Source organism: Convolutriloba macropyga, chromosome 5 (genome assembly GCF_964194025.1).
Source record: "Convolutriloba macropyga chromosome 5, txConMacr16.3, whole genome shotgun sequence".
NCBI lineage: Eukaryota > Metazoa > Xenacoelomorpha > Acoela > Convolutidae > Convolutriloba > Convolutriloba macropyga.
Window position 1 is genome coordinate 30,536,541 of NC_134472.1, and position 24,961 is coordinate 30,561,501.

Consider the following 24,961-nt stretch of genomic DNA (forward strand, 5'->3'; position numbering starts at 1 on the left):
TCTATCAGTTCCGTTCAAGTCTAAATCTGAAGGGTAAATTAACACCCGGGAGAGTCCGTGGGCCCAAGTTGGGCATATTTCAGGTTATTTTGGGCCTTTTTAGCCGTTTCAGCCCAATTGTTGCACAAATGGACTTAATTTTAAGCATATTTCAGATCTTGGCATTTTTCGGGCGTATTTTGGACTATATTTTGCTCGATTTAGACTTGCCAAGTCTTGGCCGAGACTTGGATTTAGACCTGCTAAGTATTGGCCAAGAATTGGATTGAGACTACCAAGTGTAAAAAGTGACATGATGATAGCTCTGAATCAGTAATGTAATGAGACTGGAAATTAGACTCGCCCAGTACTGAAATTGGCTTGGCGTTAGGTCAGGGAGAATAGATCTCTGATGAATAAGATAATCAGCTAAAGTCAAGGTCCAGTCTTAGATAAATCAGTTTGTAAAGGAGTTAAGGAGTTCTTCAGTCGCACATATACTTCACAGATTCATTAGCTGAGAACTTTTGCTCCCGAATTGACCTTTGATTGAAATTAGTCGGTGGACAGTTAGGTGATCTGCCTTCGTCCAGAAGTGGGCCCAGAAGAGGCAACCCGGGCAATTGGGTTACCACAATCGGATCGTCCCAGTAACACTGACGCGACATAGATGGTGGAATAGTTGATCTCGAGCTGCATAATTGAGCCACGTTGTCTTTGATTTTATGCAGTCCAAAGTTGTGCATAAAACACAATTGGCACTGAAAACTGGGCAGGTCCTTGCAATTTAGGGAAAACCATTGTCTATTGTTACTCTTGTCTGAAAAGTCGACGACATCTACACATCCGTGCCTAAAAGTTAGGTCCCAGTTTTCAGAGTATCGCCCTATGTAGATTGCTTTCATATCCTTCATAGTAGAGAGCGCACCGTACTCAATTTACTCCAAAGTGTCGGGTAAACAGAGAAGGGTGACTGCACCCGCATGGAGGAGGAATTCTTTCGTCAGAATTTTGGGTGCTGTGTTGTTTTGGTTCGAGCCTAATTTGATCACCACGTCTTCATACCAGTGCTGCGGTGGATAGGGAGAGGAAAATAAGTGTGGCAGGAAATAGTTCTCTTCCGATAGTTCGGGTGTCCACTCAAAATCTGTAGAAGAAAATCAGAACAGCATTTTCATTACGGCGAGTAAGAGTGTTAAAATTTATGATCGACTTGTTTTCTCCCTTGTGTACAAACTTAGGGAGGATAATCGCTTCAGGTCACATGATAAGGATATTAATAGTATAACACAAAGTATCGTTTCTTCAGCATCATAGTTCTTTGCCGGAGCCATCAAGCCTTTGAACAGATTTTCTCTCGAGTACACAACGGAACAAATCTACACCGTTGAATTAAATCAAAGGTACTTACATTGTTGCTTAACAGCACGGTTGATGTAATGCTTCAGAAACTCATTTTCAACGCGAATGTTACGCATCAGAAATCCCGGGTAGTCGAAGCTATTTTGCTAAAATCATATAAAAAAAATTAAAATGATCAATATTTCGTGGACACAAAAATTTGAAGAGAAAAAAAATGCAAAATGTCGGAAATCACAATGTACCCAAGCTGTGCAAGCAAATTATATCACAACCCAGGTGAGGTCTAAGGCGCAGCGGACTCTGACCAAACCGTCCCAGATAACAGTGATCTCTGATAAGACTATCTCAGGCTGAAGGGACCGCTAATCAGTGATCGTTAATATTGCTTTCGAAATTCGTTGTGAGCTCAGAGTGCGCTCGAAGTGACCTCTGATTAGACTATCCGGAACCAAAGAGATTTCTAATCAGACAAATAATATGTCGCTGACCAGACAAGACGCACATCGTTACTTAAACACTCAAGCGCACGGAATCATTTCAGGGCAGAAAAAAACATTTTTTTGTTTTCTATTGCTTCGGCCCACGCAGTTTTGATCACATTTGTATGCGTTCAAAGATTATTTTTCTGACAACGTAACTAGAGTGGCGTGTAACAAGACGGTCTGATCAAAAGTCACTTCAATTTGGACATCTCGACCTAGGAAAAAGTTTGGATGAGAAGTCAATCATCAAAGTTGAATTTATTTGATTCGATCGACCATGTTTCTGTAATAACGGGTAAAAAGCAAGCACTTGCTAACACAATTTGCCTAAACTCTATTTAATTTAAATAAGTTGTGTGAATGAAACGAATCAAAATGTCAGGTTTCTTTTGTTATGTATATATTCAAAATGTTATTACGCAAACAAGCAGACACACACACACACACACACACACACAAACACACACACACACACACACACACATTCATTAAGTCACAACTTTAAATGTGACGTGATACTAGAGTCCTGTTTACGAAAAGTGCGGCTCTCAAGATAACCAAGGTAGTGTGGCAAAGTGGTAGAAGAAGCGAAAAGCATGCAGGATTGTTGAGTGCATTGAATTCACGGCTCAAAAAAAGGCATTCAACGCAAAATTATGTAAGAAATTTGCGGTAAATCTTCTGACTTGTCAACGATATTTACCGCTTATCTTATATAACTCTGGCCAGAAATCCTCGGCCCTGGGTGTCCATTCTACCAGTGCACTCATCATTCCATCAAACAAAATTTTTCATGTAATTAGTATAATTTAAATACTAATAGCAATTCGCCTGTAAATAGCTAAAAATATCTCATCAACTAATCGCGATTTTTTTTCAATATAGCAACCATAAATTCTAAATCGATCGTTTTTCAAATGAATCTTAAGTTGCCGTAAGACTGAAAACAGTGATATTTCAGTTGAGTTGATGCAGAAGAAATATAACTTACGGAACTTTGTTTCCAACATTGCAAAGTTTCCAACTTTATTTCTGAAAACAAGGTGTCATTTTACTGTTACTGAAATTTTTATTCTTATATGACTACCATTTTGTGATGGGTTAAAAGCTGTTTGAAATCATCCCTTGCGACCAAAGAGGTTATAAATCTTTAGGCAACCAAAGAGGTTGCCTAAAGAGGTTATAAATATGTCAGCACGCACTGACTGCTGGGAAAAAACAAATGTGAATGTGAACTAATATGTATTTGAACCACAATTTGATTCGTCCTTGCCTAAACTATAAATAGGTTTAATTATGTTTTTAAACGCTAAATATAAAAGAGGTTCAAAATTAATTGGTATATCATTTCAAGTTTTCAATATAAATTATGTATAGCTTTGTGCGGGTACGCTACTAAGCAGATTTTTGAAAACAAACATAAATCTCTTTTTCAATGATGAAAATTACTACAAACCATCACTTCCACGCGTAAGCTGCTTCCTATGCACGCATTCCTTGAAAAAAGGGAGCACTGAAAGAACAGCCACCCAGCCAGGGCAATGGTCTTCAGAAATCCAAGTACAAGCTATTGTCAGTGGATACTGAAAGGCATTAGTGTTGAAATTTCATCTTTCCACTTACAATAGCTTGTACTTGGATTTCTGAGGACCATGGTCCTTGGTTGGACACTGTCCAGTCAGGGCTCCCTTTTTTCAAGGAATGCGTTTATCGTATAGGAAGCAGCTTACGCGTTGAAGTGATGATTTGTAGTGATTTTTCGCTTGAAAAAGAGCTTTATGTTTGTTTTTAAAAATCTGTTTAGTAGCGTACCCGCACAAAGCTATACTTAATATATATTGTAAACTTGAAATGATATACCAATTAATTTTGAACCGCCTCTATATTTAGCTTTTAAAAAAAACTTAACTTATTTATAGTTTAGGCAATGATGAATCAAATTGTGGTTCAAAGATTTATTAGTTCACCTTAACCTGCCACACTTGTTTTTTCCAAACAGTCAGTGCGTGCTTACATTTTCATAACCTATTTAGTCAACGAGGCTCCATCCTCAAATAATCTATTAGAGTTCCAGAAAATTTGCTCCATAATCAGGGGGTAGCAAAATGCTGCTTAAAATTTGTTCGAGGAGCATCAATGCCTATTGCCCAAGATGAAGTCCGCGACCCGCGACAGGTATTGGCCAGACCGACCATACCCAAAACAGGCATTGGCCAGACCGACAATACCCAAAGATAGGTATTGGCCAGACCGAGCAAACTATTGGTATTGGCCAGACTGAACAGACTTTGGACACTATTGGCCAGACTGACCAGACATTGTCCAGACCATTGGGCAGACCAAACAGACATTAGGCCAGACAACTGTCCAGACCATTGGCCAGACCGTTGTCCAGACCAATGGCCAGACCAAACAGACCCTAGACCAGACCATTGTCCAGACCGTAGGCCAGACCATCGGCCAGACCGAACAGATCCTAGGCCAGACTACTAGCCAGACTCATTTAAACGTGTATAAGCATCCATTAAAATTTATAATTTATTCGTTTCATTTTTTTCAATGACAAATGAATATGAAATTTTAAAAAGAAATTATTGAAAAAAAACCGTCGATTTAAAGACAACTGCAAAATCCAAAAGAAGGTTTATGAAGTATTCTAATCATCTAGAAGTAGATGTCGTTTACCAATTATGGGCTGCTAATTTGAAAAACAGTCAATACAGCACGCATTTATACAATTTGGCTCTTATTTGGCTGGACCTCTAGGCCTTGAAATTAGGTATTGGCCAAACCGAACAGACCGAATTATGGGTATTGGCCAGACCGAACAGACAGAAAAATGGTTACTGGCCAGACCGAACAGACCAAAATTTGGGTATTGGCCAGACCGAACAGACCGAAATTTGGGTATTGGCCAGACCGAACAGGCGGAAATTTGGGTATTGGCCAGACCGAACAGACCGAAATATGGGTATTGTCCAGACCGAACAGACCGAAATATGGGTATTCGCCAGACCGAACAGACTAAAATTGCCATTGGCCAGACGGAAGGCGCGACCAAAATTTTTTCCAAACCATTGTTGACGGTCACACCGCACCCCTCTGTCCGCGACCCAAGTCGGTCTGGCCAATACCTGTCTTGGGTCACGGACTTCAACCTGGGTGTGCTCATCGCCTTTGAAATCATTTGGTTGTAGGGATGTCCCAGGCGACACTAAATTTAACAGGCGACTCACTTGTGCATTTGTGATCAACATATGTACCTATAGTGTTGACAATCTACGTATTTATGACCTCTCCCTCATTATATTCCATTCGTTTTTGTACAGCACGAGAATGTCATTGCTCGGGCCGAGATCGTCTGGCTAACTTGTATGTTTCTTGCGAGTTCGTTCCAGTCAAGCTCAACTTTTAACACTCTGTCAGTTGCCAAAGAAAATGCGTGGGAGTTAGATGCTCAATTCGGATAACATAATACAATGTGACCTAATTGATGAAGAGATTACTTTTCATTTGTATGAATTCTGGAGGTCCTTTTGCGATTCATTTTCCAAAAATCTATATTTTAAGTGGGCTTCTTCCCGATAGCATTTTAAAGAATCTTCACAAAAATTTGTACCCTATTACTTTGATTGAAGTTTTACTCTGACTGAATTAATCTTTGCCCTTCAATTTTCATACTAATATTTACCTTATGACTTTAATTCACACTTTTCTAGATCTGTTTACTTTCATATCTTGTGACGTTTTATTGTTTTTTCAGTATAGTCAGAATGGTTACTTTGTAGGAACCTATATTCTAAGAACTTTTGGAAGAAAAAGTCGAAAACCGATTAATTACCTGGTAATATGCTAGTTAGTCGAATTTAACTCGAATAGTTAACTTGTAAGGCCTTGCAAATCGAATGGCTAACTTGTAAGAGCTTGCATGTCGAATTGCTAATGTGAAAGAACATGTTAGAAAATTGCAGATTCAGACCATCCGAGCTCAACCCAAGTTTTCTGTTTCATTGCCTCGATTAAGCACTGTCTCAACTTGGGCACATTCATTCATTGTTAGATTTTGCGGTAGTTGTATTCTTGAGACTGTCGTACAGAAATGCTGTTCTGTAGAGATTTGAAGATTTGCGGAGCGAAATTCGATTTAGTGCTGTGCCAAAATTTGATTGCTTTCGCGGTGCGAAGTCACTCTTTATTTTGTTCGATTGAATTGTATTAGTTCGAACTTAACTTTTTGGTTGTATTCGCTCCGCGAATACAACCGTATTAATTTCAGAGTTTTAATTCGCTTAGCGAATGACTATGATTTCAGATTTATAAATTATTCGCTAGTTAGTGGAGCAGAAGCTAGATAAAAAAGTATTCAACTGAAAATTGAATTGATTTTCAGAGAATGAAATGCAAGTAAAAAAAATTTGATAAGCAATTTGATTATGCATTTTTCATAAATGAACAGAGCCAAATAAGGAATTTGGCAGTAAATCACTGGAAGCAGACTGCGTGTACAGACTTATGATTAATGATTCATTTAAACAAATTTAAACGAAATGTGAACAAGTAAAATATGATCTTCAAAAGAACTAAAGGGATTCATATCGATGAACCGAAAATGAACTAGATTTAACTTAAGGAAAATAATAAATAGCGCTACATATGAATGTATTATATTTCGCTATATATCACATTTCCCCCTCAACAAAATAAACGAAACGTAGTTTTGTTTATAACAGAAGATTAGTGACATAATTGCTGGTTAATATAAATAATAAGATATTGGTCTTCAATTAGTTTTTGAATGTAATATTTAATCTGAGTTTGAATTTGTGGCACATTCTGCCTCTTTCATTGTCATACTGGTTTTAGGTTCTTCATAATTCGGCGAGACATAGTTTTGGGTTGGGTAGGGTGGTCCCGGAGAGCAAGTTTTTAGTTGGAGTTTTGTAATTCGGGATTTTGTACTGCAGTCCTCTGTATGTTTGAAGTGATAGTCCTACTCTCAATTTGTCTTTGTTTTAACATCTGGACACGTTTAGTCTTGATGGTGCTTTACCAGCTGATAAAGTTTGGGGGCATGTCTGTGAGAAATTTATAGATTCGTCCGACTCTGTGATTTAAGGAAATATTTTTTGTCGCTTGTGAGCAGGTGACTGGGTTGTTTTCATTGTTGATTTCGGCTTAGATCACTTCGATGGCTCTTTTTTAACTTGCATCGCGGTGTAGACGTGGATTGTGTGCTTGGCGTTTGTGGCGCAATCGCAGAGATAGTAGTTGTATATGCGGTGCGGGTAAATTTACTTTCTTAGGCTTTGTTGGCATGCCCACTCGCAGGATGCGAGATACGTCAGAATGTACTGGCGAAACGCATCTTGATTTGTCTGTTATTTGTCTGTGTTTTTTCTCTTTTCTTGCATCTCATGCGTGTTTAGTAATCTTCTCTTCAGCTGTTTTGCCTGTTGGAGCTTGTGGTGGCCTATCTGCGGAGTCTTTCAGACCTGTCTGTCGTTCAGCCTTGGGGCCAAATTTCACCAAATCTGAATTCGTTTTGGTGACCTGACGGTTGCCAGGCTCTTTGATGATGGAAGTATGCTCGTCACTTTTTATAACTGATGATCCTGGTGCCAGAACCACGTAAAGTCCATCCAAACTTTTTTGAAACGCCTGTTTTTGGGGAACTTGTTTGACAGTTTGAAGGACAAAGAAGTTTCTGTTCTTGGCACTAGAAGACCTACTTCAGGGTGTGACATAGCTGTGAGTTCTTTGTTTGGGTCAGCGTTTTAAAGTTTTTTAGCGTCTTGGGTCAAAGTGTGCCTGTGGTTTTCAGAATTCACATCGCTTCTATTGCCGTTATCCCACTTGTCTTCTTGAGTTAGTTTATCTCATCTGTTTTGAGATCTAAATATTTAGTTAAATTTGAATAATATGTTAAAGTATTTTGTTTTGGTTCATTAGATATGCTACTCAGAGGAGTATTAGCTTTACGTCCAAAAGGTGAAAGATTAATTGTCTTTTGACGACATATTCGTGTTTGGTAGATAAACAAATGTACTGAGGCCTTTGAGCTAAAATGTTTGGCGCCGCTGTTTTAGTAAAAGCTAGGCGGCTTTTAAATATTCGAATTAGCCTCTCGAAAGAACCGATCGCTCTGTGATGGTGAATAGGAGCTTCCATTAGTAGTTTGTTATTTTGATTACAAAAGGCTGTAATTGCTGATCATTTTGACGCTTGGCTTGATCTAATTTTGTTGCGTGTGGTATGTCATGAGATAATACGTAGTCTTGAGGGAACTTTAAAACTTTCTGTGCATTCACACTATCAAATACTTCGGCTGACGGGAATTTTTAGAAACGATCTGAGAGTTCACGAAAAAACGCTTCGTGGTCTTTCTGGTTATAAATGGTTCCACCAAAATCTAATTGAATTTCTTCATTAGAGACTTTATATAGCTTCAGTGGTGCCCATTTGCTAAAAAGAATAATAGACTTTGATTTTTTACCGATCCTTGCCCAGAGGTTGCACTTTGCCTTCTTTGATAATAGGTCCCTATTCATGTATGGCCACCATGCATGAACGGCCATGTCATTCATTCCCGAGCTCCCTGGGTGTGTCGATTGTATGGCCTTCACATACGCGTCCTTGATTGAGTTTGGGATTGCTATTCTGTCATCGACGCAAACACATCCATTTTGACGTGTAGATCCTTCCAATAGCTTTGTATGTAAGGACTGAATTGCCTGTAACGTTCTTCGTTATATGTGTTGATGCAATTTCTGACCTCTTTCAAAATTGCGTCCTTAGATGTTAAACTTGCCATCAGGGTTCGTGAGAATATTTTGGACAGGGCAAAATTAAACAAATAAGTGTATAGATCGTCGGATGATGGTAAATTTGTGACGTTGGTAGTGTCCGTCCCGGGTGTCGAAGAGGTAGTTGGATTTTACGGCGTGTTAGAGGGTCCATATTCATGCGCAAAATGCACTTTGGAAGTAATTTTTTGCCTGATGTTACGTAAAGTTTCATCATCGGAGTTGGACATCATTAGGACTGATCGAAATGATTGAGCAATTCGTTGTAAATTTGAATTATTTGAGAGTGACTGTTTTGTAGGACAGTTAAAGGCAAAAGGCGAGTTTGGAATGTGGGTTCATTCGTTTCGAGTTGCGGAATTACAACTATCAGGTGTTAATTCGCTAATAATGTCACTATTATTAATTTGGAATGTTCTCGCTTTCACACCGCAAATTCACTACAAATTTTGTCGCTAGTAGTTAAGTTGTTTGCGTCCGTTTTTTTTGGTCAACGGAATTCGTATAATTTTTGAATTCAAAAGAAAGTGTTTTGCGCTGTGTTTAATGGCGTCTGAATGAGCGACGAAAAATTGTTTGCCGTAAGTCGATATATCAACAGCTTTTTGTTCTGGTTCACGTGAAGTATATTCTACCAAACCCATTTGTGAACCAGGAAGATGATCTATTGAGAAATTGAAAGGAGGTAAACGGTGGATCCATCTTGTGAGGCAACTATTGTAGGACTTATTTGCTCTGTTTGCCCGCATATTAGATAATAAAGCCCTCTGATCCTTGATAACAGTAAAAGGCTTACCATATGGATAATATTTGAAATGTACAATTGACGAGACAAAGCCCGGTAATTTGAATTCATTGATACAATACCGTTCTTTAACTGAGTTGTGGAAACGCGAGGCAAATGATAACCTGTGCCAGCCATCAGGAGTACGCAGTTCGAGTGCTCATCTAAAAATGTTTCTAGAGGCATCCAATTTAATTCGTGTTTCTACATTGGGATTAAAGTGTTTATTTTCTGTTGCTTCAGCAATTTTTTCTTTAATCTGGTTAAAATGTTCTCCATGTTCAGCAGTCCAAATAATCTTTGTATTTTTCTTTAGAAATTGTCGTAAAAGGTACATAGTTAAGATAGATTGGGTTTAATTTTACCAAGATGATGAACGGAACCTATAAGTGATCTTAACTTTTTTTAATTTTGTTGCGAAGTAAGTGGCTGAATAACTGTTGTTTTAGTTGCGAACGGAGTTGTTCCAGATTGCGTGATATGGTGTCCGAGACATTTAGTTTGATTTTTTGCGAAGTGACATTTTGCTGATTATATCCTAAGATTTTCTTCGGCTAACTTTATGAGGCATTTTCTATCAAGTTGTAAGTGATCGTCAATTCGTCTTCTGCTTGCTATTAAAATATCATCCAAGAAACAGAAGGTAGTAGTAAGACCGGGCAATGTGCAATCAATAGCTTTCTGAAATTCGGCTTGCTTATCAGTTAAAGCATAAAATCCCCTTTTGAAGCGATAAGTGGAGTCGTATCAGTATCACCGCTTACTAAGTTGAAGTTACAATGGCGGGCTATATCAGCGTGTAAATCATGTTGACTGTACGCGTTTTGCAAATCCGGCGTTGTAAAATACGCTGTCTCTTGCGGCGCGTTTTACAGTGTTTGCGCACTCGTCTGAATTATTGCATCATTATTTGGCATTTGATATTTGTTTTTATGGATTGACTTATTTAAGATCTTTGAGACCAAGGCTATTTTGATTGACAGATCTTTTTCAAGTGTGATTTTTTATAGGTGAAATGAAGAATTGCTCGTAGCCATTTGACAAATTTTCAGTATATCCCTTATTCAATAATATTTCAAGTTCAATTTCAACTTTGGTTTTTAAATGATTTGGTACTTGACTTTTTTTTGTTGGGTTACTTGATAGTTTCTGTGAAATTTTGAATTTACTGTATGATGTTCTGGTTTGCCAATTCGTGTTATTAGTCCCGGGAACTCTTTCGCTACTGACTGTTTAATGGTACATGGGGGTGGATATTATTAATTTGGACTTTAGGACGCTTTTGTGTTATCATTAATCCTAATTCGTCAAATAAATTGGGTCCTAGAACGGGTCCACATCCGTCTGCTCCAACAGTGCTTTTTCTCGGGAAACTTGTCAATCGTTAGGTTTAACGGGTGTTTTTAAAGTCCCTAGAGTTATTACAGTATCGTTTGAAAAGAATTTAAGTAATTTTTCTCCCGAGAGCTTTAAAGTCCCTAGAGTTATTACAGTATCGTTTGAAAAGAACTTAAGTATTTTTCCTCCCGAGAGCTTTAAAGTCCCTAGAGTTATTACAGTATCGTTTGAAAAGAACTTAAGTAGTTTTTCCTCGGACAATTTCGCTCGATTGCAATTAAAATTTATATAATTAGCAAGTGACAAGTTAATGATTGAGTATCCACTGCCAAAATTGATTAGCAGATTAGAGTCTCTGTTGCCAATTGTTATATACATGTTTTTTGGTGCGACTGTGTTGGAATTATTTTGTTCTATCATTGCGACGTAACTAATGTCGGGAAAGTCGTATTGAGAGTCGTATTGTTCATTGTAGTTAATGAAATTTACATTTTAATTATCAGAATTTTCTTTGGTTTCGTAGTTTTCAACGTTTTGTATGCGGTTACCTTGTTGTGTACTTTCGTTAATGTTTTGTTTTTTCCGAGGTACCTTTGCAAAGACATTAAAAATTCCGCAGTGGTTAAATTTCTTACACAAAGCGAGGCAAACCTGACGATGTGTGGATGTCCAATTCTAACTACAGCTTCCAGAAACGCCATTTGCTTCGCGATTGAAAGTGTTTCTGTTCCACTGTTGTGTAATTGTAATCGCGCCGCGAAAACCAGTGAACTGTTGTATGGCATTTACACAACTGTTGTTGTTAGAAGATGTTCTTTGTGGATTCCGGAGGGCCATTTCCCTGTTGACAGTGGTGCTGAGCGCTCTTTCAGGTTCAACTTTAACTCTCAATAGTTCGCGTTGAATATCATCGTCTAGCATGTTTGTTATGAAAATGTCCTGAATGATAGCCTCCTCGCGGTTTTTGGAAGTCGCAATTTTTTAGGTTCAGTTGAGAGTACTGTAAAACTGCTGCGCTGTCTCTCCTTTCGCTTGTTTTCATAAAAAACGTAACAGTCGAATGTGATATTGTGCGGGTTAATGAAGGCAATTCCTATCATTTTCTTAAAATTCTAAGGTCGTGAGGCCATATATATATTGCCATGGGGAAATTTATGGGTCAGAAGTTGGCCGCCTTCAGCGCCGAAGCTAAGGTAGAGAAGGGAGACACATTTTGATCGCATAGTGTCAACGGTCATTTGCCACAAAGCATACCGGGCTCGGTTTTTTTCTGACATTTTAGGTCCCATTGGATTTTGAGTTGGCTATTTCGGACTTGTCAATCCCCTTTTGTTTGCTTTGTTGCTTCTTCAATTGCTGCTTTGTACTTTGGCTCGGCTGGTAATTTAAAACGGGTTGGTTTTGGCTCGAAAAGTGTGTCCAGCTTTATGTTTTCTAGCGCCAGGATGGTCAGCTTGACCAGAATTCTCCATTTCTCCAATCCTATTGGAGGGTCCGTTGTTGCTCTCTGCCAAAAGGGTTCGATAGACAAAGGTGTCTTTCGAGGTTCTCGAGATTTGAAGAATTGCCTAGCGAAATTCGAACTAGCGCTGTTTCAAAAGATGATTGACTTCGAGGTGCGAAGTCACTTTTTATTTTGTTCGATTGAATTGTATTAGTTTGGACACAACTCTTAAGTTGTATTAGCTCCGCGAATACTGCTTTTAGTTTTAGAGTATTGATTCGCTTAGCGAATGACTATGATTTCAGATTTATGTTTTTTTTTCGATAGTTAGCGGAAGAGAAGCTAGATGAAAATAGATTTAACTGAAAATTAAAATTTTTTTCAGAAGAATGAAATGGAAGTAAAACAAAAATTTGATCAGCAATTTGATCTTGAATTTTAATTCAATGAACAGAGCCAAATTAAGAATTTGGCGTTAAACCACAGGAAGCAGACTGCCTGTACAGACTTATGATTAATGATTCCTGTAAACAATTTTAAATGAAATATGAACAAAAAAAGTATGATCTTGAATTGAACTAAATGGATTAATAAGGAGATTTAATAAATTGCACTACATAGGAATGTATTATATTTCACTATATATCGCAGAGACTTCTTTTTTGTCTGTAGAGTGCTTGCAAAGCCAGCTAACTAGTTTGTTGCAAAATAAGGTGTGCGGTTGCATGGACCTGTGTGAGCTCTTCACTAATGTGAATCGGATATGTGATCGAGAATGCCTCATAAGCGTGTGGTTGACCTTCTGGGCCGATAAGTTGACTCCTGATAGCTGACTCAAAAACACTTCATTTATCAGGGAAATCAAGCCGGAGAAAAGCCACTGGTAAAGCAGTTACCTCTGATTTGAAAGCCACCTGCCCGGGTCGAGGTGTCACCGCCATTCAGCAGAAAATTATGTAAGATAAGCGGTGAATGCGGAAACTTTTGTAAGATAAGCGATGAATGCGGTGAAATTACATAAATCAGACGGTTAATGCGGTGAAAAAAACCTTTATTGCCTGGTTGCGGTGAAATTACATAATTTCACCGCTTCAAAAAAAATGTGTGCAAAATATGTAAGATAAGCGGTGAATGTGGTGAAATTACATAAATTTACCGCTCAATTAGTGATGAACTTACATAAATTCACCGCTTAGAAAAAATTGTTAAAATTGTGTGAGATCAGCATAAATTGCGGTGAAATTAATGGAGAGTAAGAGAGGAATTGTTAGATTTACCCTCCCACTGAAACTGCCCCTTAATCTTACATATTTTTCATAACAGTTTTTTCTAAGCGGTGAATTTATGTAATTTCACCACTAGAGTCAGCGGTGAACCTACAAAAAATCACCACATTTCACCGCTAATATATGTAATTTCAGCGCTAAAAATCGCAAATCTTACGAAAATTCACCGCGCATGTTTTACAGAAAGTAGAAGGATCTTGATTTATATTCAAACAAAAAAACTAGAATAAAGTGAGAGATGGCGCAGTGGACAACAAGTGGGTGACACGCAGGAGGTGAGAGGTTCGAACCCTTGTAAGGGCGGAGAAATTACATGTTTTAGTGGTGAATTGTGGTGATTTTTTGTAAGATCACCGCTTACTCTAGCGGTGAACTTACATAATTTCACCGCATTCACCGCATTTCACCGCTAAATTATGTACGAAATTTGCGGCGAAAAAACTAACTTTTCACCGCTTATCTTACATATTTTTCCAATTTTTCTCGACCCGGGTGGTGCCTGCGTGTTTGCAATAGAACTGCTGCGGAACATCAAACGAAATTCAAGAGTTATTGAAATGGAAGAAGTGAACGAAATGGTGTAAACTGTCAGTTATAGGGCTCAAAACAAAGGAGGAGGATTTACAAGTCTCCAATACACAGTCCTCGATGTAAACAAAGATCAAAATGTATAAAAGCAAGCAATCAAACAGTCAAGTAGCTGCAATGCGCAATACGACATCATCCAACACTTGCCAATGAAAAATTCCATTGAAAGTGGGACTTCGTCACTCAACTATCAGCGGTGGGGAATATTGAAAGTTGTAGAAAGTATATATAGTTTATACCAAAGTGTCCTCAAAAAAGATCAACCCACATGAATACAAACGACTTGCAGTCAACTTTGAAACAATCATTACCTTTGTATATGCAACACTGGCCTTGTCAAAAAAGAATGCCAGCTTTATTACTGTCTCACCAAAAAAACTAATTGAGATCAACAAAAAAACTGACAGAAAAAAATGACCAAAAAAACGGATTGTGCCCAACTAGGACTTTTCAATAGATCATGCGCAGAATCTATCAGTTTTGGACGAAGTCATTAGAGCGAAGCTTTGTGTTCGATTTCTAGTGAGTGATGCTAATCGAACCCATAACCAGAGTTTCATTATGTAATACCACTTGATCTAAAGCACGTGGAGAGTTATTCAGGGATAAAAAAGATGAAGTGGGTTCAGTGTATTTAGGAAACCGTCAAATTGGTAAGCCAGGTCTGTCAATTTGTCAACCAATTTCCTAAGCGCAAACCAACCTAGGTGGAAAATATGATCCAATTTTTTGGCTTTTTACAGGTGTTTTTTGGGGAGACTCCACTGAATTTAATTATTTTTCCAAGTAGAATATCTTTATGACAGTTTTTGGGATTTCCTGATATTTTAGAATCATCAAGCGCCGTACGTAGTTGGTACAGTGGGCGAATTGTTGGCCTCTTCGATGTGTCGTCTGTATTGATGAATAAACAACATTTAATGCGGGCTTCTACCGCCTCAAAAGGCAAAAAGAGGACTGGCTACACGGTAGCACTATAACTTGAGAGCAAATTGCCTCGATGTAGGCTTATACGTCAAATGGATGACATCTGAATCATAAAAGTATTTGGATGAAGTTTTGCAGAAAATCAGGCGGTAGAGAGGACTTTTTCTCTAATGTCAATGACCACTCTCATTGCGTTTATGCCCGCGACTGTTAGTTTTGATGCTCTAACGCGACTTTCAAGAATTTTTTAACACCAAAAAATTACTGCAAGCATTACCGAACAAAGCTAAAGCAAACGGTTTTCACCAGAACAATTCTACAACTGAAAATCAGGAAAGAACCATTTCACATTAACGACAGATGAAATTGTAGTGGTTCTTCAAGATGATTTCCTACTGGAAATATTACTTTGACTATTTCATAGAAAATTTGTTGGGAAGGGTAATTTGTGTTACGTCCTGAAATTCGTAGGATTTCAAAGCCACCGTAACGCGTTTTTCTTTCAGGGATGAAAGACAACTCTTTTCTTTGGCCACTAATTTTGCTGGCTGTGCCGGATTTTTTTTAACACAGGACACTCCCAAAGGCCATGTTTGCTCTTACAGACTACGCAGCAAAGTATTGTTGTTGTTGCAGTTGCAGTCACTTTATGTGCGAACATTTATCTTCGGTCTTCTCTTTCGGAGAGTCGTTGAAGTCAAGAAACGTGGGCTTCGTGCAAATTTTCTGAGTCGTGAAGTGTTGCAAGAATTTTTTTAATTGAGCGTCAGTTTTTGCCGGAGACGTTCTTTATATAAAGAGACCTTTACAATTGACTTCACGACTCCGGCATAACTTGATACCATAGTACAATTATATAAAACGCAAATTTTTTACTCAACGCTTTTCTTATGCAAAATTAAAGCTGAAAGCTGCTTTGGTTGACAAAATGATCCCTGACGACGAAACTTTCTATCCCGAGTATCAAGTGCGTCTTTGTACATTAGGCCACGGTACGTGAACTTAAAGATGGAAAATTTTGTTTTCCTGCTGACGATTGTTTTAATGAACCTCAAATTGAAGTCATCCACCAGTAAACGCAAGTCACACCTTTTTTTAAACCTCCAGTTTGTCCGCAGCAGGGAAACGCAAATGTAAGGTGACAGTTTTTCTCTGGGCAAGGCAACGTTTTCCTAGCTGTTTACAGCAATTAATAACTCTTGAATTAAATTACACATTTCTGTTGACAGATGGGGGAGTGGTATGCTGTGTCCCAAAGCAATGGAACTCAGACTGTATCTTTCTACAAAGAAGAAAAAGAGTTATACAGCTGTGCAAAATGGGTGCAAAAAATTTGCTGCCATTTGAAAAGCCGTTTGGTTCAATTTGAACAATTTCTTTACGAGGATGAAAGATACTGTTTTTTAAAAACCTATATTGGCTCATTAGCACCGAAAACGCTATTAACTTTAAAAACCGCAGATCTGACGAAAATTCACCGCACTTACGGCAAACCTTACTTTTTTAGCAATATTTAGCACTGCCACCTGGACCAGTTACATAATCTGCACTCATTGGTGTTTTTGAACGCGGGCCTTAACTTGTCATAGAAATCTCTATAGACGTTTAAAAACGGCAATGTCCTAGAAAAGCAATCAATATAATTATTTTCTAAAAATTTGGGATCGGAAGGGATCGAAAAAGATTAAAAACAATCATTTTTTATAGTTTTCTGTCAAAAACAATCAAAAACGGTCAGTTCTTGCAACATTTTGACCATTTTTGGTGGGTCTGATCAACAGGGCGGCTCATAATAAATGCACTAATTGTTAAATACTGACCGCAAGTGCTCTGAAATTTTGATGGGCGGCTGTGGTTGTCGTGATGGAATCAAGATTGACAGCTCCTGTGCCGCCTCTGTATTGAAAAATTTCCAGTCTGTTCAGATGAAGGTCGGTTAAACCTACTTCATTGGCCGTTGATAAATAATTGTCGAAAAATAACCCTTCCAGTGTATCACTTGAAGCCATCAAGAACTCCCTGAACGCTTCACTATCAGCCTAAACAATTCAAGAATGCCGATAAATTAACAAATTTTGGTAATGTGTTGAATTTAGAACTCTGATCTTGTTCGCAAATGAGATCTCTGATTAAGTGATCACAAAAAATTCTCGGGAACCTTGAAAATTCTTCAATTTTCAAGGTTCCCAAGAATTTGGTTGTCTCTGGCGTAATAAGAGCCAAGTATAATCAACGCTCTGATTCAAAGAATATCGAAGTCTTGGATGAATATTGTTTCAGAGCGGTGATCAGATCATTTTATAGACTTGAAAAGTTTTGATTTACAGCCTCAACTTTTTACTGGTGTAATTCATGCCGTTTTTAAAAATGAAGTTTATAAAATGAAATCTTGGCCTGAACTTATCAATTCTTGAGTGAAGTTTGATCCAACATCTCTGTAATCTTGAGCATTATTGCCTTGTTTCTACAGTCTTAACGATGCAACAGACAGGCCGCCATTCATAACGTTTTGCATGACGCAACTTTCCTCAAAATTTTAAATAAATGGTTTCATGTTTTGATGACTATATAAAAACTTGATGCCTTTTTTAAAACACTCAGCTAAATTTTTTATGTTTGTTAAATCATAACCTACCTGACCACTGACACTGAACTCAAAGTCAAAGAATTTGAACAAATGGGTGAGGAGTTTACGCTCAGGGCTCTTTTGTTATCCAATCAGAGTGCATGAGTATTAAAAAGAGGTCGAGACGCAAAAAAAACGCAAGAGCTGATAGTGGCGATGAACGGGCAGTTGAAAATAAAAGAAGTATTTTAAAAAGAATTTTAAGTAAAAATTATTTAAAAATTCTTTTAAAAAAGTATTTTAAAAGAAGTAAATAAAAAATTTTTAAAAAATATTAGACTTTTTTGAAGAAGTTTTGGTGGAAAATCAAGTTCAAGAATAAAGCGAAGTTCAAGATATCTCCAAATACGACCTACCATGAAACAAAAATGTCATCATACATAACAAGTAATAAAATAAACAATTTTTATCCGTTTCATGTGCCAATCTTGTGGGTGTTTTACTCATGTGAATTAAAATCATACCAATTCTCTTTTCCATAGAAACCATTCTTTTGGCATGAATGATGTTGGATTTGGTTTAACAGGTATCGAACAGGACACAGTTTTTGGGTTGCCCGGTGATCCTCTGTTCCTTTGTGGATTCATTTTTTTACCACATCAGTCGATGAGATTAAATTGATGTTGACATCCACTTTTTCAACTGACATTTTTGTTAGTCTTTCAGGTAACAAAACATTTTATTTTTCTGTTGCTTTCTTGAAGCCTCAACTGAAACTATTTCCTGCGAACCCCAAACATCTTTTTAAAAATTAGCTATATAAATTCAGACGAGCAAAAAGAACAGTTGCAGAGGTCTCGAGCTTCAAACGTCTTTTTTTTTCAGTAGTGGGCAAACACTATGCCAAATTATACAAGTGTCAGTCTTGTGCAAGTTTTGATCAAGACTTTCAATTTTAAAATAAAATCTTGACTAAGACTTGGCAAGTAAAAATCTAATTCTTTGCCAAGACTTGGCAATTCTCAATCACTTCAATTTTAACATAAAATTTTTGTAATTTTTCTTATTTTATTTTTCTAAATCACTGACAATTTTACATACTGGTCGGATATAGCCCTTAGGAACCACAGAGTTATCTATTTTCTAGCATAAAAGAGCTGCCTTGAGGTTATATTATAAAAATTATAGGAGCAAGGGGCAATATTTGCAGTGAATCACACATCCGACTTCAGTGAATCGACAGTATCGTTTGGGGCAGTTTAATCTGCTTCAATGCATGTAGAATCAGATTGATAGCTATATAAATTGGAACAATTCAATTTTGTATGTTTTTTCTTATGGTAGACCAATCAAATGTAAAATAGAGTGCGACAGCAGTATCGACAAAAATAGGAATTGAAGTTGGAAAACTGATTTTCAATCAAACCAATTAGATTCATGGAGATTTTTAGGATTTCAACTTTAGTTGAACCCAAAAACACTTCTTTTGCATTAATTGTTGTTGTTGCGTGCCTTCATTAGAATTATTTAAAAAAACACAAACAACTCACCTCCGCAAAACCTGTTCCCGTAAAATAGATAAAAATAATTTTGATCTTCATTTGCTTCAGATACGACAATAAGTTAGTATAATTTCTAATAGGGCTATCGATAGTATCAATTAGCAACAACTTCTCGTCACCATCTCTTTGATTATCGAGCCAATTTTCAGTGTCGGGATTTGAAATGTAAAAGTTTGCTGAGAAATTTGTCGGTGGTATGTTGCGCAACACAGATAATTAGCATTAAAGGAATGCTTATTAAATGCGCACTCAGCTATCAGTCCATTCTCGCATTTGCAGGAGGAATCGGCTTTACAGAGTTCCAAAGACAATACTTGGTATGCCAAAAAAGCGATAAACAAAGTTACTTTGAACAACATTATTTGAAAGATGTATAAGTTTTTGGGGAGTTTGACGAAGAGCTCACTTGATTTTTGGTTTTATGGCTCTGTTTGATTTAACTAACTGAAACTGAAGGCTAATTATGCTATAATGCTGAACTTTTCTCAAGAAATGATATTGGTTATCTCCAACAGGTCAGCTTGCCGACTGATTGCGATTTAGATGATCTTAATTACATAAAAGTTCGTCTAACCCCCTCAATATAATGCCAAAATGTCGTTACCCTACCATTTCAAATTTGACTTATTATTATCCATAAAACGTGACTCAAATTATCCATTTACAAATCAAATTAAAGCTTCAGCTTATATCAACAATAACATTAAATGCTGCGTACACACACTGAAAGAGGTGGCAGAATTATGAGTCGATGATTTACATCGGGTACAAAAATAAAATGTGGGGTGAGATAATAATTCAATCTGGGTCATAATTTTTGTCGCGCCAAACACGCGTTGGTTTTCATAGAACCCTAATAATGCAATCAACATTCTGACTAACTCTGCCGCAGTCAAGCTAAATCGAACCTCAAATCCGCTTATTCAAATCCGGAGGCCAGTTTATCCAACAATATAAATATTCACATTTTTTCATATCAGCTTTTAGGCTAGCTGAGAAAGCTGATAAGTTGTTAAGATAAGCAAAATTTAATTTTTACAGAATGTCAATCTTGCGACTAAAAAGATAGTTGATGGTTTTTGCATAGCGTGGCAAAGTTGATCCAAAATCTTTTTGTTATTATGTGTTCAGTCTTGTTGCTCTTAAAGAGTCTTTTATTACAAAACTCTGAAACTAAATAGAAAAAATAAGTTTTGTACCATGATAGCTTTCCATCAGTTTTTTGGGAATTTTCAAGAAAAATTCCTAGTTTGGTGAATTTTGCAGGCGATTGTGAGTAGAAAATCTAATATGATATAAGATCAACAGATACAACATTTACCATTGCATTAAATTTATCCCTGATTACAGTCACGCAATTCTAAACTGTCTCTATTGTCTACTCATAGTCACGGTTATCCATTGTTTGCTCCGTAGAATAATAAGTGTTTTAAACCGCACAATTTTGCGCAATTTCGCTCTAGTTAACAAATATGCGCGCAACTTGAGTGAGACCTGGAAAATTGTCAATCAAACGAAAGGTAACCCGAATGGCAAAACCTAAAACATGCTCTTATGGCATTGATGAGAAGATTGAATAAAAAAATATAAAACTGATCAGTAAAACGAATTTCTTTCTAGAAAAGAACAACAATTGCAATCATTTAACAGAAAAGCGATCAGTTGTGAGCACCTTATTTAGGCGTTAAAATTATACTACTGAAAGTCTCAACAGAAAAAAAAGATATTTTTTGTCAAATCCGAAAGAATAAAATATTGCTAACTGGAGAGCAGCACAAATATAAAAAAGACACAAGACAAAGGAAATCAGGAATTTTTGAACTCCAGGTCTGAAAATCAGATTAGTCCAGCAGACCCAACAAAAAAACGATCGGCTTTGGGCGTGAAACGCAACCAACTGTCAATACTTTGCTTGCAAACTACAAGAAAGCATGTCAAAACACAGGAATGCGAATTAATCAACAGAATTCTCATCAATGTTCAACAAGTATGTTACACTTTAGACTTCAATATTAATTTTAAAAATTCATATTGGTTTAAGTATTTTTAAAGGAAATTCCATTGGATTTTCATATTCTTTCAGAAATTTTTTCTAAAAAGAACGTTCGAAATTCCTGCAAAAAACCGTATCATAGCGTTTGACTACATTATATACAGAAAATTCAAATTTTCCAATGGAAAAAAACCGACCATTTTTCACGTCTAAAATCAAACATACCGCCGATCTCTTACGCTTGAATAACGAACATACCGAATTTTCTAACACCGAACAAACTGAATCCCTCTGGCGTCCAAAAATGACCATACGGAATCTTTCTTATGTTCGGAGCCAACAATATCGAACAAACCGAACATATCGAAGGCTTTGTACGTTCGAAACCAAAGATATCGAGGATTTCTTGCAAAGGTTTTGTCGTAGTTGTGCTGCTCAACTAGGGGTCTCATCATTAGAAACAAGTAAAATTTTAAGGAGTGACATGATTGAAAAAAAGATTCAAAGAAAATTTGGATTGAAAGGTTTTCCTCATTTGACAAATGGGTAAGAGATGATCCTGAAAGAAAACACAAAAATGAAAGCAAAATGAAAAACGAAATCTTTTTTCAGACACACTTTTTGCTACAATTGGCTCTTCACAAAATAAACCTTTAAGGTTTTTTTATTATTTAAAAAAGTAGAGATGAAAACAGCAAACACGCCGAAAAGATAAATGTTTCGGATAGAGCCTATGCGGATAGAGGTTTCAAATCCTTAGGATATTTTTAGGACAAACTCGATCATCTAATTGGTATTACAGACACTGGAACTAAAAAATCAAAGGAAACTAATTGATCGCAATACTTTTTTGGTTTTAAGAATACAATTTTTGCCTTAAAATTCAAATTTTTATCCGAGTGAATAATATTTTATGCAGCTGCTACAGTAGAGATACAGATCTTATTTTATGAAGGTGGTTACCAATTACTTTCATCACTTTCTATTTCAAATAGCTATTCCTGGTCTCCGTTGACCTGGTTGTAATTTTTACGCAAATTGCCTGTTTTTGTTATGAGCTAAAGTTTTGACGGTTAACAAATTGCAGTTATTTATATCACTACCGTGTTGAGCGGGTGATTTTGTTTCATTGGATAACACTTGTGGGAAAAACGTTTGTTTTCAATAACCATAGTTTTCAAAAATCAATAGTATTATTGAAGAGTTTTTGAACTTTACATCCCTATCGACTTTAACGTTGACATCTGACATAACAATCATCTACAGAAAACACGCCGGTAAAAATCAGTTTTTTAAATTAGAAAATGTTGAACACAAAAGAGCGTTTAATTTGGCCTGCAAGGAAAGTAGGCCAAAACATGAATTCTAGAAAAACCCGTGTGCCTATATCCGAATCGCGGATGTTGAAACGTTTTTCTAATGATATAATCCTTCCTTTTAAACTTCTCCTGAGGCAAAAGATTTCATTGCAGCCAAATACAAAATTTTGCATCAGAATGATTTTTGCTTACTGGTTGTATTTTTCCGCTCGGACATGATTCGTATTCGGTAAGTTTTGAAAACTCATCAAGAAATTGAAGATAAATTTTTGTTGGTGGTTACGGAACAAGTACTCGTTTCAAGTGGTAACGAGGAAATTCATATTCAGTATCTCATTGCACGGTATTTGTGAAGTGCTCAACACAATCTATTTCAGTTGCAAATGGAAATATTTGTAGCGCACGACTATAATTGTTCTGTTTTCAATGCTTTTGGGAATTAGTTCAACAATATGTTCAGGAACCTTCTGTAGTGAGTTTCGTTTAACACAGTGGAACCGCCAACCTATGCTACCATCCGCGTCTGAGAGCATGGAGTGTTTGCTGCGGTTAAAACGTATAAAGCTAAGTGATTGTTTGACGTAGCTTATTATAAACATTTACATTGAAATCGGTCACAATCTCAGCCAAGATGAGGTGCGCAACCCAAGCCAGCCGTGGTCAGACAGAGTTGGATCGCGCACGGGGGGTGGTAAAGCGCGACCAATCCACAGAGTCTGGCTCCATTGTCTACGGTCTTACGGTCTGGATTGTCTGATCAGGACCCCATCCAGAGTCTCCACTGTCAGATCAGAGCACTACATACGGTCTGGACAGTCTGATCAGAGCCCCGCCTAGAGTCTGGATAGTCTGTTCAGAGCCTGGTCTAGGGTCTGGCTAATTTTGTGGTATGGTCTAGATAGTCTGAACAGAGCTCTTTCCAGAGTCTGTATGGTTTGATCAAAAAATTTTCCAGAGAGTGGAAAGTCTGATCAGAACCAGGAGTTCCCGCCGAAAACGGCCAGTTCCTCGAAAAAAGAAGATATAGCTAAGCCCAGTGGGACTGTTTTTTGAAGAGCACTTCCCAATTTTACTTGATGAATATCAAAGGCCACGCCAAAGACTATGCTTGATAATTGTTCTGGAGCTGAAGACATTTTTTTTTATTTCAAACTAACATTTTTAACGGAAAAACTCAAAAACCATATCCATAAATGACACATGGACAAATATATTCTGAAAAAATATATTATACCAATGATTGCTGGTACTTCAACAGTTAAAAGTGTCAGTCACAGTACCGCCAATGCGCAACCAAACTGGGCCTGGCACCCTCAGTGCGCGACCGATATGTGTCTGGCAACCCCAGTGCGCGACTGAAGTCGGTCTGGTACCACCAATGCGTGACTCAAGTCGATCGGACACCCCCAGTGTGCGACCCAAGTCTGTCTGATTGACTGATCAGAGCAGATTTTGCTCTGGATAGTCTGATAAGAGCTGACCTGGATCGCTCACCTCATCGTGGGCATTCGTTCATAGCAACGACTTTCTATGCCTAAATAATTTTCATTTAACTACTTTAATATCCTAATGTTGTTTCTGTAGCTGTTCTTTGAGGGTAAAAAAACATGCTCATTCCAGTATTGCCATGTAATTCATCCTGCCGTTTTTGCCACTATTCGAAATAGTTGTCAATTCAAGGCATCGATTACCGGCTGATCATCCTTTTGAGTGCGGCACAACAATTAAGTTTTTGTTTTGTCATTCAATTCTTGCTGAGGTTATAATCGTTGCAGATTTTTTTGCCAATCTGTAGCTGACTAGACTTCTTCCTTCGGCGCATTTTGTCTCTCTTTTCGTCTCTCTCGTGTGAGAATCTTGCAAGTCTCAAGTCTTGCAAGTCTTCTCACCAGACACTCATTAAATAACCGTCTTATGAAGAAAATGTTCATTTTATCAAATGTTTGGAAGAGTAATTCATGAAAATCGTTTTTTTACTTCAGACATCTGTCTTGTTTTGACTGCTCCAGAGTTTGTGAACACTTATCAGAGTGCTCTGTAGATGCTCAATCATTTAGAAATGCAATTTAAATTGATATTTTGCATTGATATTTTATTTAATTTGTTGTGGCTTCTCAAGATTTTCACTGGAACACCAACTTCATGGCCTGCTCTCGAGTTTTAAACCGGCTTTTTTCTTCACTGGAGTTCAATTGACTAACTTCTTCTCGTCCAGACTCTTTTCTCTATCGCTCGATTATTCAAGGTACGGTAACTCTATTGGATTGCAGTTAAGAACAACTTAAGTGATATTCTATGTTCGTTCTTGTACTGAAGTTTGTAAAGCTTCAATGAAGGATAGTTTTTCTGCTGATTTTGGGCGAAAACTGCGCTAACTTGGAAAGTTTCTTTTGTGGGGATCCAGGAAAATGATAGATCCAGCAAAGTTTTTTAATAGATTCCTTTTTCCAAAAACAAAAAACTAGCAATATCTAAGTAAATCGGGCACCACAAAAAAACGAACTATCATTTTTAATGTAAGACTTACT

At 37.3% G+C, this 24,961-nt stretch overlaps 2 protein-coding genes across 2 annotated transcripts in view; one reads left to right on the forward strand and one right to left on the reverse strand.

Annotated features, from left to right (window-relative positions):
* LOC142339313 (activin receptor type-1-like) overlaps nucleotides 1–24,961 on the forward strand; it is a 361,804-nt gene that overhangs the window by 3,496 nt on the left and 333,347 nt on the right. The window lies entirely within an intron of this gene.
* LOC142339942 (uncharacterized) lies at nucleotides 366–19,600 on the reverse strand. The gene is made up of 4 exons (XM_075390310.1): nucleotides 19,110–19,600; nucleotides 16,814–17,032; nucleotides 1,391–1,487; nucleotides 366–1,126 (listed from the first exon to the last, which is right to left on the reverse strand). The coding sequence occupies exons 1-4, from the start codon at nucleotides 19,158–19,160 to the stop codon at nucleotides 918–920; spliced, it is 576 nt and encodes a 191-aa protein (XP_075246425.1). The 5' UTR covers nucleotides 19,161–19,600; the 3' UTR covers nucleotides 366–917.